Genomic DNA, 19,709 nt, shown 5'->3' with positions numbered 1-19,709 from the left:
TTGTCACACAGACAGGTTCTGAGTCACTTAGCAATTTTTTCCCTATCTTGCTGAAGCAGTAGATCTGAAAATAAAATACCTGCACCGAAATCAGCTTTAAAAATATTTTTTTTTTTAAGGAAATAAATGACTACTTATATGATCCTAAGTGAATCTTTCTTGATACTATAAAGCACCTTCTGAGTTGATAAGCAAGTTCTATATTTCATGTGGACTTTCAATATTATTTGCATTTCTCTTTGAAAATTATGTAGGTGTATAAGCCTTACTTTACTAGAAGAATTACAATTAAGTGTTCAAATTTGTAATATATTTTATTTGTTATGAATATAGTTTCAAGATAAATTTGCTGCTTGTACTATATTTTTAAATGTACAAATTAAACAAACAAAACACCTCAGTTTTTCAGTTGGCAAAGGGAAAAAACAAAAAAACACAGAAGATGTTGCTTGTTATCCACTGTAGAAACTGGCTTTTGTAACTCAGTGGGTTTCCAGCTGATGGATTTCTATTATATCTAGACAGGTTGTTCTCTTAAAACTGGAGCCAACTTACTATTTGTTCCATGTACAGAAATTGGTTATTGATTACTTCCTCCTACCATATTGATAAAGTCGCTTAGTCATTGCCAGAGGCTTAATCTAAGATTGAACGTAAGACCTATGGGGAGAGGCTGAGGGAGCTGGGGTTGTTTAGTCTGGAGAAGAGGAGGCTCAGAGGTGACCTCATCACTCTCTATAACTACCTGAAGAGAAGTTACAGCCAGGTGGGGATTGGTCTCTTCTCTCAGGCAGTCAGCACTAGGACAAGGGGGCATGGGCTTAAACTCTGCCAGGGGAAATTTAGGCTGGATATTAGAAAGACATTCTTTACAGAGAGAGTGGTCAGGCATTGGAATGGCCTGCCCAGGGAGGTGGTGGACTCGCCCTCCCTGGAGGTTTTTAAACTGAGATTGGACATGGCACTTAGTGCCATGATCTAGTAAACAGACAAGAGTTGGACCAAGGGTTGGACTCGATGATCTCTGAGGTCTTTTCCAACCCAGTCGATTCTGTGATTCTGTGAAACAACATTTTTTTTGCTCATAAAAATAATTTATATTTGCATTAGTCATTTAAAAAGTATGTGTCTATTTACATTCTTATAGTGCACGCATTTTTCTCCCACTGCATATTAAACCATGTCTTAGGCTTTAATTTTCCTTTATTGCCATCCTATTAGTGTAGGGAATGTGAAATAATAATTTCTGGTGGTAGGTTTACAGGTAGGATTGCAGTATGTGCTCTACTTTGCTTCCTTTTTCCTTAAGCGTGCCTGTGTGTTGTACAGAAGAGCAGAACAAGCTTCCTTTAGAAGAAAAAATGCATCTCCAAATGTTCAGGTGAGCAGGCCTTTAGTAAGTTGCTAACACTTTGCACAGGTTGAGTAGTTTGAAAGCATTGTCAGGTCGGGTTTACTTCATGTGGTGTAGGAGGCACAAATGACGTGGTGGGCCTCAGCCTTGGGTACTCATTTTCAGGTGTGCTTGTCACTCGAGAGGGCGGCCCAGCTGTGCAGCAGGTACGGCCTTTGCCTTCCCAGGAGGACCTGGGCAAAGCTTCATTTCTCCTCAGGGACCTGCAGGTCCCCTCACCGAGTTGCTCCAGCTGGTGCCGTTTACCTCCAAGACTGTCCCATGTCCTTGCAGTCCCCACAGCAGAGGCGAACCGGTGCTGTTTTACACAGATGGAATTTTCCAATGGTTCCCTTACGTGAATTGCTGTGTGCGATTTTGTGTGCTAGTTGGGTCTCTTGGCATGCTGATAATAACAAGTTTTTAAATTTTCAAGCACTTTTTTTGTCTAATTATGTACGCTGCTAGCTTTTTGCGGAGTCTTAGATGAGCTATTTACTTTTACTCTTTTTTTCCTTAACTTCTTTTTTATATCTTGTGTGTTGCCAAGAAGTTATAACATTCTAGTACCGACTTTTTGGGTCAATATTGCTGTCAGCATTTTGAATGGGTGAGTTGAAATTTGGCCATTAACTTGCATAAATGCTGACGTCCATGGCTCTATTCTACCAACCGGAAAGCTTGAATTATTATTATTATTTTTATAGCGAATAGAAACCAATATTTACATTGTTTGATGTTGCACTAAAGCTCTCAACACAAAATATCAGGGGGTTTTGTGTGTTTTATTTTTTATTTTTACAACATCATGTATGCGTATATCTAGGGGTAGAAGAATGTTCATGGAGAAGACGAGGGCAGAAGAGGAAGTGCAGCAAGAAAAAAAATGTAATTTTGACATTATGGTGGCCAGGTTAGAAATAATTCATTGACTCTCCCAGATTGTTTTTATTAATCTTTTCTTTGCAGATTTTTTTAAACTTTGCAGAGGTGTTCATACACAGTAGTTGTAAGACATGTTCTAGGAGGAAAGTCTTAAAGGCAGAAAATGGGCAGTGATCACCTTTGAATTGATGGATGGATGAAGGGTACAAGCCTTTAATATATATGATTGAAGGTTTTTTTATTAGAGATAATGGCATGGATTTGCACTTGCAGCAATTGAGGGGAAAAAAAAAGCAGTGTTAGTTTCTAAGAAGTGCATTTTAGAAATGTTTAGCAAATGCTAATGTGACTGGGCAAACAAAATGAGGATCATCTTAGCTAACATATTGCCTGAGTTGGAGGGAAGTGAAGCAAATTTTAAGACAAAGGAGGATTTCAAGGGGCTTTAGTACTTAATGGAGAAATGACCGGAGCATGCATGGGTTATACTTTTAAAGGTCACAAAGAGAAAATGTTTCCAGAAAGAAAGTGTGCTGCTTTTCATTAGGAATGCTGATAATACTGTTGTGATATCACAGGAAGTTATGCCTAGAAGTTACCTCAAGAGGCCATATGGTGCATCATACTGTCCCTAAAAACAGACAATACTTATTTCTTTCCTACAAGTTACACATTTAATCTGTTCTTTAAGGCACCATAGAGCCAACCTTCATGGCAAATTTTTCCAGCACATCCCTATATTGAGCAGTGGAAAGTGTCTCCTGATACCTAACCCAAATCTTCCTTTCTTGAACTGAAGCTTATTATTCTTATCCTTTGGACATGGATATAGATAACAGATGATTCCTTTCCTGTTTGCAGCAGTCATTTATTTACTAGAAGGCAGCTGTCATGTCTAAACAGCTTATGTTCTTCATTTTTCCCTCATGGGACATGTTTTTCTAGATCACTAATCAGTCTCATTCCTGTCCTTTGACCTCTATCCAGTTCCTTCATTTATTTCTGAAAGTTCTGCGCTGGAACCAGACACTTAAAGGATTTACTGGTATTGAGAAGAATAGAAGGATTACTTCACATATCTTGAAGGGTGTGCTTTCATCTGTAGTCTCAGTACAGTGTTTACCTTTTTAGCAGTGGTTTAAAAGAGCTGCTTATGATCTGTGATAATCCCTGACACTACTCTGAAGATGAGCCAACTACTTGTTCCATGTCTCATACTTGTGTAGCTTTAAGCAGTTGGAGTTGCCTCTGCCTTTTATTTTCCTGAACATTTATCTGGTTTTTTTTCAAGATAATTTTGAATTCCAGTTCTGCCTTCCAATATGCTTGCATGTTCAGTGAGCTTTCAGCATTTTGGCTGGTGCAGAAAGTGTAGCACCCTTCCTTCACTGCAAAACCTCTTCAATGAGACAATGCTTGCTAAATGAAATGCAGGAATGACTGTTGGACTGACTATCTATCTATCTATCTATCTATCTATCTATCTATCTATCTATCATCATCTACCTATCTGTCTTCTGGCAACAGTGCTGCTGGACATCATTCATGAGCAGTCTGGGAGCTCAGGAATGTCTTTTGGTCCCAGTAGGCTTCTAACCTCTTGTGTTAAGTTCTTGCTTCTGCAGATAAATGCAGGGATATTAACCCTGGGTAAATATCCATAGTTTGTCATTGTCACACTGCGTTTGATTGTGTAGGCTTATCCTCAGAGAGAGCCTTCTCTGTTGTACTGATTGTGCTAACAGGTTTATCAAGCTAATGTAGTCCCTTCTGCTCTTGTACTACCTCCAGTCATTCATACAGTTGCCGCTCTTAATGGGATTTATGTTTTCCCCTGTAGTCTTCATAACTTTTTTCAGCTGAGAGATTAGAGGTTGGTGGTGTTTTGTTTTGTTTTGTATTTTAATTTAAAGATTCATATTGAAGTATTAAGATTTTAGAAGAATACTTTGGGTAATTTTAAATAATACTTTTGGGTAATTTTAAATGCCAGTTTTTATAACTCAATTTAAATTTTAGTAAGGCAAGTAAATAGCAACAAGGACTGCTTAGCTTGTGATACTTGCTAATTGCAATAAAAATATATACGTGTAGTCTTCAGCGGTTTTATGAATACATTGACTTGCTTGTTGAGGAAGAATTGTGCAGGTTCACAACAGTAGAAGTAAATGACATCTAATTGATCAAAATATGGGATAAACTATAGACAAGAGTTCCAACTGAGAGGAGAAGCAGACCTTCAGGCTGCCTGTTGTGGTATCACTTCTGTCAATGAGGGAAGCTCATCTGGTGGATCACGCGAGCAGGAGCAAACCAAGCAGGTGGAGAGGGAGCAGTAAAGGCCACTTCCAGCTCACTGCTATGACCCAGCAGGGCTTGGGGCAAATACCTTCATCCCTGGTGCGGTTATGTTTTGAACTCTAGTTCAGCTCAGCCTTGGCTGAGCTGTGATCCAGGAGCCTTTACCTGTTGTGGAAACAAGACACTGTCCGCATAGTGATTTGGCAGCATTTTGCTACTTTGCCCCAGGTCTCAAGCCAACATATTTTCAATGAGCTGTCAATTGGAAAAGAAACTCCTGTAAGTAATGCCTGGTGACTTAACCACCTTCTTTTCTGCATTTCCTGAGTTCTAGTGGTTAGCCAGGTGATTTTGACTGTGATTTTTGATATGCTTTGACTGTGTTGACCACATGTCTTATTTTAGCGCTGCTTTGTGAAATGGACAAGGTGAGGTTAAAAGAATAGTGTCTTTTGAAAACACTTTGGATACCGCTTAGGTGATGATGGAGCTTTGGCAGGACCTGCCCAATCAAGAAATCTGCTGCAGTGCCTTATTTAAGAGCAGTATAATGGAGTAAGGAATTAGGATCTAATACAAGGTAAATGTGCAATGTGGGTGGGTCATGCAGATGGATTTTGGTAGGGAGATGAAAAAGGTTTATGCAGTCACAAACGCTAAAATTGCAGTGGTGGTACTTGGCTGTTAGTGGGCAGGAGAGATGTTAAATCTGATCTAAATCAGTGCTCATTTTTTTTCCCCAGATGAAATGACTACTTATGAAAGGTTAGAGAATTTATGGGGGTGTCAAAACAGATGGCAGATGGGCTGGATTAGGACTCATGAGTATAGTAATCCAAATCCCTTCTGCCAAGCATTACAGAGGATCTATTCCTGCTGCTGGCGTATACTACATGTGCACAATCAGGGGAGCACAGGCTGTCTGGAGGCTCAGAGGAAGAGTTGCTGGTGAAAGTGCTTGTCTGAGCAGAGTTAATTTTGAAATCCCTTTCTTTGCAAGCAGAAGTCTGCTGAGGAACTGATTATATTATATAATTTTACTAAATTGCTGTAACCGGTGTTTCTTTTTTTCCTTTGGTTTGTTGTACAAAACCTGGAAGGAAAAGCAAAAATGGGAGCTAAACCTTTCTACTTTTCTCTGACTATATTTGTACAGAGGGATAAAAGCTGTGCAGAGATCTTGAGTGTTGAGAGAGAAAAGAAAGGGAGTGAGTTTGTCGTTCCTTTTCTGAGCCAGCAGTATCCATATGTATTTTTTATTTTTTTTTTAAAAAAGGCGTCCTACTTTAAACTTTTGTGGCAGAAGTTTTAGTATTAGGAACAGTTTTATTCTTGGTTTTAGATTGAGTCCAGACGATCTCCTCTGAAATTTGAAAATTCACAATGGCACATTAGCGTTACATAGGTTATTGGTAGCTATAGTTAATGTGTAGTTAATTTTAAAAAGATATAAAGCTACTGACTTTTGAGAAGATCCATGTCTGAAATAGTTTCTGGGGAAGGATGCATAGCATTTGTGAGGCAACAAGAGGATATTTGCATTCCAGAGTCAGTTAATTAAGCTAAAGAATCCACCAAAGCTCCTTTTCTAGTTAACTAGTACTTCACAGCATGATGAACAGATACGCTGGTGCGGAAAACCACCTACTTGGTTATCTCTTCATTTGACACTGGTGTTTAAAAAAAAAAAAAAGGAATTTTTGTTAAAGCATGAAACACAGTACTGCATGTAGATTTGTTGTATTCTTTGTAGAACCAGGAGGTGTGAGGATTCGGGCCTTACAGATCTTAAAATTTAAGCTTTAAAGGAAGTCTGCAAATAGTTACTCCAGCAGTGAGGATGGATTAGCTCTGAGGTGTACATTGTTTGCATTCTAGGGCTAGGAGCAAGAGGTGAGCTTTTCATTGTTTCTCGTTTATGATGCTTGAAGATCTGAAAGTTTTTAGCAGGTTTCTCCATTATCCACCTAGAATGGCATATCTGCTCTAGCATGGTTTTGTCAAAGAATTTTCTAATGTGAACTCTCTCTGCATTTAATTAAAAAGCACCGTTGTTATATCTTTAGGAAAGGGAGATTTTCTTCCTGGTTTTAAGTATTAACAAAATAACAAAGCAATCTAAGCAATCCATGAAAGCTCACTTCTCATCTGTTAATCAAGTTTCACTTGCTTATTATTTGGGATGTCTTAATATTGCAAGTGGTACATAGTCCTGCAGCAAAGACCTGCTCTGAATTTTTAATTAAAACAAATAAACAAATGAACAGAAATAACCATCTTCCACTTCCCAGCCTCTTTCTCTCTAAGCAGCCTCCTCCTAAGGAACTGTAGAAGAGTGTATAAAAAGAGCAAAAAATATTACATTTAATATTTGAGAGTTGTTTATATGCATGTCTGAAGGAAACAATTTTGAAAATAATTGAGCCAGAGAGGAGGGCAGAAAAATTTTCATATAGCAAAATATGACAGGAATGAAAGGACAGGTTGAACCAGGGACATAGGTTTTACAATGAAGGTGCACATGCAAATCCATGGAATCTGAAGAATTGTTTTATTCCAAATATAAACTTAGGAGTTTTGGTGGTAGCCAGTTCACACAGCTTTATAATGTTAGAAGCATTTAAACAGTCCTGGCTGGCAGAGATTAAACAGTATCTGACATGAGTTGCGAAGTATTATTCAGTTTACAAATAAAAGTAGGTTGTTACAGTAGGCTTTTCAGGGAGTATGTTCATCGTAAAGTGTAGATGTGGGTTTTGATTGATTTATTACCAAAAAATTGTTGATTTTTCCAGGATATAGAAATATACAAAACCTAATAAATCAATCAGAGATTAATATAGCAAACAACATATGTGAACTCAGGCTTTGCTTTGGGTATAAAAAGAGACAGCGTTTTTAGGTGATTCAGATATAAGTACGTAAATATTCTTTCTATAAACTTGTTTGTTCCCTACTAATGCCTCCATTGAGTTCTTTGAATTAGTATTTTAAACTTCACAAGGAGAAACTCCATAGAAATATGAAAAGCAACACATTTCTTCATGAATTAGGGAGATACATTGTGATGACTAGACCATGTCTGTTACTGGAAGGTCAGTAACCTGATGCTAGAAAACTCTTAATAATTGGCCTAAAATGGAGCAGCACATTCATCTGTATTTCATGATTTTAAGGGGCTGTTTGAAAGAAATACGATAAAACATACCAGTGTGTGATTTTGCTTCTGAATAACTGAGGAAACATTGAATAATCATCCCAGGAATGTGTAGTGTAAGATGGAAAAAACAAACCTAATAAAATGAAAAATGATTGACAAATAATTATTTGTAATAATGGAGGGAAAGATTATGAAAGTGCTTATATCCTATCTGGAGCTATTTGGCAAATAGTTTTTCTTATAAAAGACATCTGAGAAATTGAAATATAAAAATACATATAATTTAGCTTTCACAGATTCTTCTGCAAAGAGAGAGTAATCCAAAACAGCTTTCATTTAGGGCGCCTGTGTAATTGAGAGCAGAACTTAAGCTCATCAGTCCTAGGAACTGGTGAGAAAATTTTGCTTCCCGATTCTCATTTAGGCAGAAGTGGTGTGTTTCTGCAAGCATTTGAATAAGTAAGTGCTTTCGGATGCTGCGGAGGGGAACCCAATAAGCAGCTCCAGCTGACAAATGTGGAGTTATTCTGTAGAAAAGTGGAGGTTCTTCAAGCTGTTAGCATGGTGGCATGGGTAGGTGGAGACAGCTGCATGTTTCACATAATATTATTTAGGTGGTTATCAAGATATTAAAGGTTTTAGAGCAGTTATTTAATATGGTGTGCTTGAAAAAAAGATCTATATTCCTTGACTGTGAGATGCAAAATGAAGTGGGGCTTTCACTAGTAGGCATATCTGAAGGCTCAAAGTGATCACTGTAGTTAATAGATTGGAGTTGGAAGAGCTAAACATGGAATCTGTGTCTGTTTTCCTCTCTTGCCTTCTTGGAAAGTTTATTGGTTCTCAGATGAAATCTTTAGGAGAGACTTTAATTAGGGAAATGGAACTGGAGCATTCTTTAAATATACTTAAGGCAAACTGATGTTTTGGTCACTGCCAGGAGCAAAGAAAGGATCTGGGAAGTTATGTAAGAACTGTTGCGAGGTTCCACGAATTCCTCTAAAATGAAGAGTTTACAAAGGACTGACCGCCCTAACATCTTTAAAGGCTTGACTCTGATACAGGGTTGATACAGATTAAATTAAAGAACCGTTTCGTTTAGTCTGTGGTCGACGTCATATCAACATTTTGTGATCCAAATGTCAGAGACCAAGAACTGTAGTGCTTGATTCCACTACCAAAAAGAAAGTTGTATCAGATATTTCTTGGTTCCTTTTGTTTGTAATTTACAGAATTAAACACCTGCTGTTGATTTATAGTGATTTTTTTTTTTTTCTTATTTCTTTCAGAGAAAGAATTTGACCCTCTTCTTCAGCATTGGTTTATTGACCTTCTGGGGGACTGCACTGCTGGGTGTCCGCTTGTACTGGATGGGCAACAAGCCCCCAAGTTTTTCCAATTCTGACAATCCAGCAGCTGACTCAGACAGTTTCCTCACACGTACGCTGACCTTCTTTTACCTGCCAACCAAGAACCTCTGGCTGTTGCTGTGCCCAGATACCCTCAGCTTTGACTGGTCTATGGACGCCGTGCCTCTTCTGAAAGCAATCAGCGACTGGAGGAACCTACACACTGTGGCCTTCTATGCTGGACTCGTCCTCCTCGCCTTCTTCAGCTTGAAGGGCTCCAGCGATGAGCGAGAATGCAATGGGAGAGCTGTAATGAATGGCAAGCAGAACGCTAATGGGCATAGCTGCCACTCAGAGATGGAGTACAAGACACTGGAGGTGAAATCAAGCTTTGCATCAAAAGAAGAGAATGGTATAAAAAAGCATGATGTGCAGAGACGGCATCTTCCTTCAACTGAGAACATTGTCGTTCTGTCTCTGTCTTTGTTAATAGTGCCCTTTGTTCCTGCCACAAACCTATTTTTCTATGTTGGCTTTGTAATAGCAGAGCGTGTACTGTATGTTCCTAGTATGGGCTTCTGCCTGCTGGTTACAGTAGGTGTCAGGGCCCTTTATGTCAAAGCCCAAAAGCGCTTTCTGAAGAACTTGGTTTTTTGTTCCACTGCTGCATTAATTGTTTTCTATGGACTCAAGACTGTTGTCAGGAATGGGGACTGGCAGAATGAGGAAATGCTGTATAGGTCAGGGATAAAAGTAAACCCTGCTAAAGGTAATTTTTGCTCTTTATGGTGAATTATTTGTTTATTCCTACCTGTCTTTGCCTTTCTCTGATTTTATCAGGATGCTTCAGAAAATGTCCTTTTAAGCTGTAGTAGTATGTACATAAGTAAAAAATTAGGAAAAGCAAGAATGTGTTTTTATTAGGTGTTAAGGTCTGGCATTACTTGGAGAAAACGAGATCCCAAGGTAAGAGGATACTTTCTTTTTCATTGATCTTAGTTGTGTATTTTGGAATTAAAGATGCATTATTGGAATTACAGGCCCCACCCTGGTAATTTTCCATTTGGGGTCTGCTATTTATTATGCTAATGAAGGTTTTTCATATGTTCACCGAATGTTCTGTTGTCTATGACTAGAAAATACAAGAAATAGCAAAGGACAGCATCAGGGAGGTATTGTTTTTTATTTCATCTGATGCAAATAACGTCAATGCTATATAATAAAACTGAGGAAATGAGGTCATATTATTCAGCCTAGGGAGTGACTGTAGTTCCTCCTGCACACAAGTACTGTAAAGAGTTATTGTCAAATACTTGTGCCTTTATGTTAATGTCTAAATGTCAGCTATTCGTAACATTGCCCAGCTACTTCTCTCAGAGGCTGTATCTATGCAGTAATGAAATGTGACTACAGCTAGTGTAAACACGTCCAAACAGGAGGTAAACCGGCTGGTTTAGGGTTCAGTAACAGTGTTTAGAATGTGGCTCTGTGGCTTCAGCATACATGGCAGATCCAGCTGGATCCTGAACTCCGCGCTGCCTGGCTGTGCTGCTCTTGGCACATGAGCAAATTTATATCAGAACGGTCAAAATACCACCTGTGAGCGCAGTGTAGGCATTGACTAAGCCTTCATTATTCACAATTCATCAGAAGTGAGAAGGGATCACTTGATGGCTTTGCCTTTCTGTGAAAGAAAAATTTGACAGCGCTTGAACGTGTTGCACTTGAGTTTTTCCAGTTCTCTGCTCAGAAGTGTGTTATATGATGCAAAGTCATCTCCCGACAGCAGTGTTACTGCTTGGCTAGACACTTATCGTGCCGTAGTCTAAAAACCGTGATAATAAGAGGTAAATTTCAGGTGTTACTGTGAGTGGAAGGGAGTGAAAAAGTAGGTTTGGCAGATAAGATGCCTTGCAAAGTAGCATTATAACAGCCTGTCAATCGTCAGTGTATTTTGTAGCTCTTCTTTGTATGCTTCGTCACCCTAGGTGCAATTATTAAACTTGTTGCTGCAGTAAGTGACTTTTTGCTGTGTGCAAGCACATCCCATTTATTTTACTTTTTTTCAAAACTAGAGCAGGAGAACAAGAAATAAAGAGAAGTAACTGAACAGCGAGACCGCACACCAGAGTGGTTATATGATGCTGTGAGACATACCAGTTTAGTGATGATATAAAGCTTGCATTAAAACATTGGCATTCCTGGTAAAGAAAAGAGTGTGTGTGCACTTGATTAAACAGTTATTGTATGTTCCATTTTTGTCCTTAGGGGGAGATCCTCAGATATCCTAGACTGTGTTAATAGTTGTCTGCTTGCATTCAGCCGGTTTTTGTGATTAAAAAAAAAAAACAATAATAATTCTAGATTTTGTTCAATGGTACAGTTGGCTGCAGTGTTGTCTGAAAATCAGACTACTGGGTATTACATTCCCAGGAGACAAGGCAGGTTATTTTCATCATACACATCTCAGCATGCACAGACTTCTGTTTAGATGATTGTCTGATTTCTTGCCATATGAGCTGATATTAAGTTTCTTGTAAGATATGCAAAAGCAAAGACAGCATGTCAGTGTCGTGATGTAGACACGACTGAGCTGACTTAAAATCTCCTTAAAATATCTTGTTAGACTTCTGCTGAATATTTACTAGCCCACACATGTTGTAACAAGGCTGGGTATCAGAAACTCCCCGCTAAAGCAACCTGTCACCCAGCTCTATTCATTATTGTGAATACTTCCTAGATTATCCTTGGCTTTGACTATGCTAATTTTATTTTGTATTTCTCATACAATCAGGCAAGCCTGACTGGACCAGACTGGCTGCCAATCCCGCTAAAGCATTAGCAGATCAACTATTCAAACTACTCTTCAGTAATTAAGTGAGGTTGATGTAGGAAAAACAATTTATTTTTGTTTGCCTCTTATTTTTTTTCTTTTTTTTCAGTTCTACAAATGCTACTGATAAATAAGCTATTCAGACAGCAAGACAATGGACTGCTCAGTCGAATGGTAGAGTGGAAAAGTGTTTTCCTTCTTTTTGGGCTGCTAAGAAGCGGCTGCCACTACTCATTTGTGTTTTCCTCGACTTGCAGCCATTTGTCCTCATGAGTATTTTCTTCCTTCTGATCATTTTTGAGTGGTGGGATCGTTTTCCCTGATGGGTCTGCTTTTCCTCTCTTCTTCTGCAAAGAGCTTCTGAACAAGAGCTGCTTTCCTGGGCTAAAAAGCAGAGAGGGATCCCTTAAAAAACTCCCTGTGTGGGAACTGAGAAAAAAGTACAAATCTGCAAAGACTGCTTTTGCTAAAGAAAGGAGCTGATCTGTTTTGTTCCAGATCCATCTGTATTCTGGGCTAGCAGGATGAAAACCACTCTGCGGCTGGATGCTGCTCGACAGCATTGAGCTGATGTGCTGTGTTAATAAGGTCATTAGAGAGGCAAGCTATTAGCACAGGTGCATTTGCGTACTAATGCGACTGAAATGCTTCGGAAATGAAGTTGTCTCACATGGTGATGGTTTATAATCAAGTCCTGGGCTTGTAGTCTGTGTAAGAATGTAATCTCCTCTGCTGCTGTGGGACTTTCAGGCAAAGTTGTTCAGCTGCTTCTCCATCTTCAATCCACCGTGAAGAAACGGGTGATCAGTGCCTTGCAAGCACTTTCTTCTGCCCCCTCATAGGCACCTTGCAGGCAGAGAAATAGCGTTCTGCCTCAGGTGAGAAAGCCCCCACAGGCAGCCACAGCCTTTCAGCAATTTACATTTCTCCAGGCTGTTCTTGTCAATCACTGACAATGCAGGAAAAATGCTTAAAAGCGCTGTGCAAGGCTCATCTCTCAAAAGGCTCTGAAATATACCATGGGGGTGTCAAGGGAGTCGAAGGCCGTGATGCCACCTCTGAGCCACCAAGCACAGACCGTCTTTCCTGGCTGCCTCCCTGCGTGAGTCATAATGAAGGCTTGGGCTGCCTGGGCTTGTTCATCTTCCATTTTAGTTATTAGTATTTCAGATATCTTTGAAGTGATCTGAAGGCTTGCCTCCTTACAGTTTGTCAGCACTTGAGGGAAAAATAGGCAAAATTGATTCATGTAGTTTATGGATCCTGAAGTGGCTGTATGCACGTTTTGACACTAGGGAGGGAAAGGCAGGAGTGTTTCTCTCTGCTGCCTTCAACTTAATGAGCAGCCCAACTGATGTGAAACAGCTCACATTATTTGAGTGTTCTTTTGCAGCAAAGGAAGCCTCCCAAAATGTAAAAACAAACAAAAAAGTAAAAAGTGGGTGGTAGCTGTCACGTCTTATTGAATTAGACCGAGAGTGGTGATGATTACCTCGTGTTTCATATAAAATTATAACGACACACAAAATAGTTGTTCTAATTATGCCTTGTTTTCTCTAGTTCTCTCTGTAGTACCAAAAGTTGGTTTCAAAAAGCATAATCTTTTTCCTTAGGGCCATTTTGTACCTTGCAGCCCACATCATAATGATCTCTGTTCAGATTTATTTACTGTACTGTTTAGAGACACCAATTATGGAAGATAACAGAGTGGGGATTAGACTATTTGACTGCTGCAGAGGTATTAGTTGCTTGGTCATATTTACTGATGAAATTTTGGTCTTCTGGTGTTTGCTGTGACATTAGTAAGAAAGCTTTGAAAATCCTCCCTGGAACTAGTTGACCTGCTACACCAAGTGCATGCTTAACTTTAGCCATGCATTCAAGTCTTGCTGAATTCATATATGTGACTTCTCTTTTTGCAATGGAATGTAATGTAAAGCAAGAAATGGATACTAGTCTGCTTCCAAATGTAATATTACCATGTTATTGTGATGCTATACCCAGTCTGATAAGCCCTGTCTTGCACATAGTGCTGGTTTAGTTTGGCATTAGAGCTTCTGGCTTCAGAACTAGTTCTGTATGTGGCTCAGATGTTTGTCGTTGTTCCATCAAGATCATTCAGATCATCCATGGTTTAAAACTAATATTACATCTTATAGTTCTTACACCTTTTACTACTTCAAGTTCCTGTTCTTACCATCTTGCTTCTTACATCAATTACCCTGTTGTTCTCAGTGAGGAGCAATAAGACCAAGACATGGTGTTGACAGAGAAGAATATAGAAATTGCTCCATAAGAATGTAGAGAGCCACTTTCCTTCTATCTTTCCACGCTTCCTCCTACTCCCAGTTCTTATGAGTGTGAATCATTCAATTTTGCTTAATGTTTTCAGAAGATATTTTAATACTGAAATACTCCTCTGGACCACAATGTTCTTTTCCCCCATCCTACATTTTATTATTTTTTTGCCCCTGCCTCATTCTGCTATATTTGTGCCTGTAGAAGATTTAAAGAACTTCCTTTGCTTTTTTTGGCATTTTTGGCATAGCATTCAGCCTTGATCAGTTTTACTCCCTGGATTTATCTTCTTTCTTTTTTGTTTTTTACTGTTTTTTCTTTTTTTTCTTTCCTTCCTTCTTGTCATCAGTTTGACATAAGGTTGGTAAGGCCTGCTTTCTGTATGGATATGTGAATGTCAAGATAAGAATATGAAGCATCTTAGTTGATTATGAAGCATCTTAGTTGAACAACAACGTATAGAGTAGCTGGATGTTCATCTGAGCAGTCATAAAAAAGTGACAATTGCATTTTTGTTTCATTTATAGTTTTAATGTCATTTTATGTAATTAGTTTACTGTTTAGTTTGCTAATACCATCTGCTAAATTAAATTGAAGGAATTCTTAAAGCTGAGTTTAGAATTTAAGTTACTCTTATCTACATAGCATAATACTTGCCTTTTTGATCCGAACTGCAAAAAAATATGCTCTTTGTTTTTAGTATTTTTTTAAAAACCAAATTTCATTTTGTGTTCCATGTTGAATAGTTTTTAGTGTTAATTTCCTCTTTATTTTACCATTACTAATACAGCAAGCAAAAGTATCTGCCCTACAAACTGTTTCAAGCGTTACTGTAGGAGAAAAAAAAAACATGAGTTAGTTTTGTTCAATTTACATTAATTTGTTATCATTAGAAAGGCATCCAAATTTGTTCTTACCCAAGAGTTGCTTCTCTGATTAAAAAATAATAATAATAATCCATGCCTGTCATTGTAGAGATTGTATGCTCTAGTTCTGTACACTTGGGTAGAAGTAAATACTAGAAACTGTTTCCATGTGATTTGACAGCTTGCTGCTGTTATCCTTATTTACTCTCAGAAAATGATTTCTTGCTAACAATAGCTGTCAGTAAGAGGCCCCTTCTTCAGCAGACAATGAAAATATCAACTAATAGTGCAGTGAGGAAAAGTAGTTATAATTCTTTGTAGTAAACTAGGTAAAGAAGTCATGTTTCCCTCAAAAAGGGTGCAATAAGCCAGTATTTCCCATGATTATTAGTATTTTTGCATCACTAGTGATGACTGGAGGAAAAAAAATATTTTAAGATATGGTATTCTTCAAATACGATTATTATTAAGAGCTTACATTTTGCTGACAAGAAGATGGGTTCTCTTGTAATAGCTTTGGATTTTTGTTTTCAATAGCTACTGCTCTGGTACCAGCTAGTTGTTCACCACACTTTTCTTATGCCTCTTAAACAGAGTAGTACATTTTTTAACAAATACCACATTGGGCATTTTAAAATACTTTGAGCATTTGGGATTGTATTTCAATGTTTCAGTGCATATATTCATTTTTTTTTTTTATAAGCAGCTTGGCATTAAAACTCATCTTTGGGCCAGTATCCCAAAATGTCACTCTGCAGAGTAATTATTTCTTGCTCTTTTGGTTCATTTCACTTCAATAATAATAAAATCACTCTAAAAATGATGAAGGCCTAACTCAAATAACATTGCAGTGAATGGAAAATGCTGGTTTTGAAAAACAAAGCTTAAGAGAGAAAGTAATTTCAGCACCCTGATTGCCATAAACCAGCAGATTTTAAAAATATGAAACCTGCTAATGATTATGCATAAATGTTTTGCATAGTATCACCGTTAGGAAATATCAGTGATATGAGTGCAGCGTCTGGAATTAGGTATTCATGATTTTGTTTTAGGTTTATTAATGAGCTCTTCTATAACCTTTGAACAAGCCACTTTAATCCTAATTTTTCCCCACGGAATGGAACTCATACTACCTATTTTCATTAGACATTGGATCATATTACTGTTTATTAGTCTGTTTTTACCATATATACATTATGTAGGATATACAGTGGTAAATTTAGTGTCTTAGTTCATAATAAGAATGGCAGAATTTGAAGAATAAATGTTTTACACTTTCCTTCAGAGTTCTTGAAATAGATAGGAAATAGTTGTTCTATCTGCCACTTCTAACAGCTTTAGAAGGAAAAGCTCAGATAGTAAGTGAAATTTGCTTGAAAGCTAAATAAAAAGGCTGCCTTCTGAAAATAGTGTAGGGCTCTCTAAATGGGTGGTACTGCTGCCTTGGATAATTAGAAAGTGTAGAAGAAAAGGCCATTATTTAGTTGTTTGGGAAACAGCCATAGTTATCTACAGCATTTGAGCATCCCACAAGCAGCCCAGCTTCAGCAGAACAGTCTGGTTATGCTAAATATGTCGAAAAGCTGAAGGAAAGTGGTTTACACGTCAGTTCAAAGTCTCAACTTATTCTCTGGTGACAGTGTTCCCTCTCTCAGTTCTTAGCAGTGCTGTACTTTCCTTTGAAACCTGAGTCACTCTGGGATATCTGCTTCTCCTTCAGCAAGATGCCAGGAAGCCAAATATTCTTCCCTTGTATGTAGAGGACTGGAAACAAGGATAATATTTTTTTTTTCCTTGAGTCCAGCAGCATCCCTAATCGGTGAATCCCAAATAGCAGGGGAATAGGAAGATAATCTGTTATTAACTACCAGCTAGACTTTTTTTCCCCCCTTTGCATATATTAAGGATTAAAAGAAATAAACAATTTTGAGACACAGACTCTGTTACTCTGTTTTGAGACATGGACTCATCAGACTCTTATTTCTTCCCTTGTCTTCCCTGAGGTGCTCTGCAAAATCGATCAACAAACTCATCTGTGCTGAAAACTACAGTGTAAAAAAACCCACCTCTGGTCAAGGAGGAATTAGCTTTGGCAAGATGTCTTTTTTTGTTTTTTGGGTTTTTTTTGGTAGGTTGTCAAGTGAAATGGATTAAGTTCAGTATTTTCTTTGCCAAAAAATGGTAGATTTTATTTTCCAATTTGATTAAAGGTCAGGCATTTGGTCCACATTACGGTATTCTATGGAACTAGCCTGATTTTTTTGGGTGGAAAGAGTTACTATTAATTAGAGGAAAACAAGATTATCCAGATTGGTTCTCAAGCTGAGTATGTTTGTTTAAATGCATTAGATAGTCATCCAATTGTTTCATTAATTTCCTTTTTTTCTAAATATGTCAACTGTGACAATTTTTTCTTTACATACCGATTTTCACCACGGGTTACATGTCTTCATTTTCCTACCTGTAATGGATGTCATACCAGTACACCCTGAGGTCCCGTTACATAAATCTGGTAGAGAAACTAACCTTTAATGTGGACAGGACAGTAATTTATACACATGCCTCTTTATACCTCCTCTGGCAGTGTAAAATCCCAGTGTAGATAGATAAATACAAAATACTTTGTTAAGATTTCCTATTCCCTTCTTTGTAACTGAGTTTTGTTGACGCTCAGGCTTGGAGTGTCATCATTGCCAAAGCCTCACACATGAAAATAATTAAATGATGGTTGATGCAGTTATAGTATGTGCAAATGGTTTGCACATAGTTTTGTTTCAAATGACAGGAAAGAGCACAAAATAGCAGGACTGAGATCTCAGTGTCCCTTCCTTCTCTTTTCTTGGATGCTCTTGCAAACTGAACTTTGGAATATGAACTATTAAAGATGCTAGTTCATAATTTTAGTGCCTTCAGTTTCACTGCTGGCAACAGATGGAGAAATTCATTTAATGACCCACCTTTTTCCCTGCCACCTGTATTTCCATATCAGTGTGGCTGTGTACTGGCTGGCAAAGCTTTACAGGCTCTGTCTTGCCTTCATAAGTGATTTAAAACAAAACAAACAAAACCGTACAACGTAAAGCGTCTTAAAAAGCCTCCTCCCTAGATATGCACTAATTTGTCTTTTCCAAGTGGGACCTATGTCATTTGAGCACTCGGATGGTTTTTTGCTTTGACAAACCCTAGCACCAGTTTCCACCCCCAACCAGTCCTGTTGCTCTTCTGGCACATTTCCAGGGCACTGTCCTGTCTGTTCCCGTTTCCTGGAAAGAAGCCAACATGATCCATCTACTTTTAGTTCTGAGGGTCAGGGCTGTCATTTTGTCCGGTTAAGTGCACCCTTCCATTTCTGTAGGAGGCTGGTTTACCTTAGGGACCAGTTCACCACTCAGGACCTAAGTGGTAGTTTTGAAATAGATCATCAATAATTCTTTTTTAGAACAATGCCTGCTGTTTCAGAAGTTATGTAATTTGACAGATTTACTACATGGTCACTTCCGTGCCTGAGTCAGTTTGGTGCTCTGAAGAGTTACTCAGGGTTAATCCTGAGGTGCCCAGAGTTCTCCTCTGCCACTTGTATTTTTCTGTTGCTCTGACCTCCTCACACTTTCTCAAATGATTTGAACCCATCACCTCTACAAAGCGCAGTTACTTGTGAGAGTTTTGGGTCAGTGCTGGTTCACAGTTTGGTTCCTGACGCTTTTGAAGTTTCATGATGAACTTTATGGCAGCAATGGCTTATAGTGTTCATACACTTGCAGTGCAGGAGAGGCTGCGCAAATAAAGGTGTGATCAGGCTCTGCTGTGACTCAAACCAGTGACTAGATCAAATGATAAAAGTAACTATGATCTGCCTTTTCTCTTTCTCTCTCTTTTATTTTCCTAACTTGGTTCAGTTTATTCGTCTGGTTCATAACATACCCTTGACAAAAATCCTTTTAGTATGAGGGAGAGTGTGGCAGAACTGAATGGACTGGAGAGTGCTGGCTGCAGGAATTCCTTAAAATGTTAATTCCACCAGAGTCACTGTGTCATGAGACACTGCCTGAAGTGACCTCCAGCACTTACTGCCTTTGGCAACAGAATGTCCTTTGCAATGAAATGTAATCTATGTTTATCAGTCTTTTGTGATTACCTTTCTGTCAGTTGAAAACCTATTTCCTGATGTGTTGAGGTGTGCTGGCACACCTTGGAAGATAGAAAACTGTTGTATTGTCAACAAGTCCATGTTCTTACAGTAGTTTTAGCTTAATCAGAATATGCTCATCGGAGTTGCAACGTTAAATAGAACTGAATTGTATAAAAACTGGGAAATGAGAGGACATATCCAGAACAATGTGTTTGTGGTATTGTGTTTATTTATTTATAAAGAATACCTATGAAGTTGCAGTGAGGTTGGTTTGAATCGTTTTTGAGGTTCTGCAGCATGAGCAGTGGCTTTGTGAGCTGAATGTGGTTTACAGGACAGCATTGTCTGGGGTATTGACTATCCCTGATGGGACAAGTGGAAGGACTGTCCATATAGCACACTGGCTGCACTGGGGCAGCTCCTGGGACACGTGAGATGGTGCCTCCATCTGAGAGATTGGTGTTTGTGAAGCATGTTTATTCCTGGCCTTGTCTA

At 38.5% G+C, this 19,709-nt stretch overlaps 1 protein-coding gene across 1 annotated transcript in view; it reads left to right on the top strand.

Moving 5' to 3' along the window:
- The window catches only part of TMTC2 (transmembrane O-mannosyltransferase targeting cadherins 2), a gene marked incomplete at its 3' end in the record, with an annotated part of 254,657 nt that overhangs the window by 141,725 nt on the left and 93,223 nt on the right, over positions 1 to 19,709 (top strand). The window contains exon 3 of the mRNA XM_080363734.1: positions 9,029 to 9,857. Within this exon, the coding sequence (XP_080219860.1) occupies positions 9,029 to 9,857 (829 nt within the window). The remainder of the gene's footprint in view (positions 1 to 9,028; positions 9,858 to 19,709) is intronic.

Source organism: Nesoenas mayeri (genome assembly GCF_963082525.1).
Source record: "Nesoenas mayeri genome assembly, chromosome: 1".
Classification (NCBI taxonomy): Eukaryota; Metazoa; Chordata; class Aves; order Columbiformes; family Columbidae; genus Nesoenas; species Nesoenas mayeri.
The sequence above is the reverse complement of the archived record's forward strand: the minus strand, read 5'-3'. Positions and strand labels throughout refer to the sequence as shown.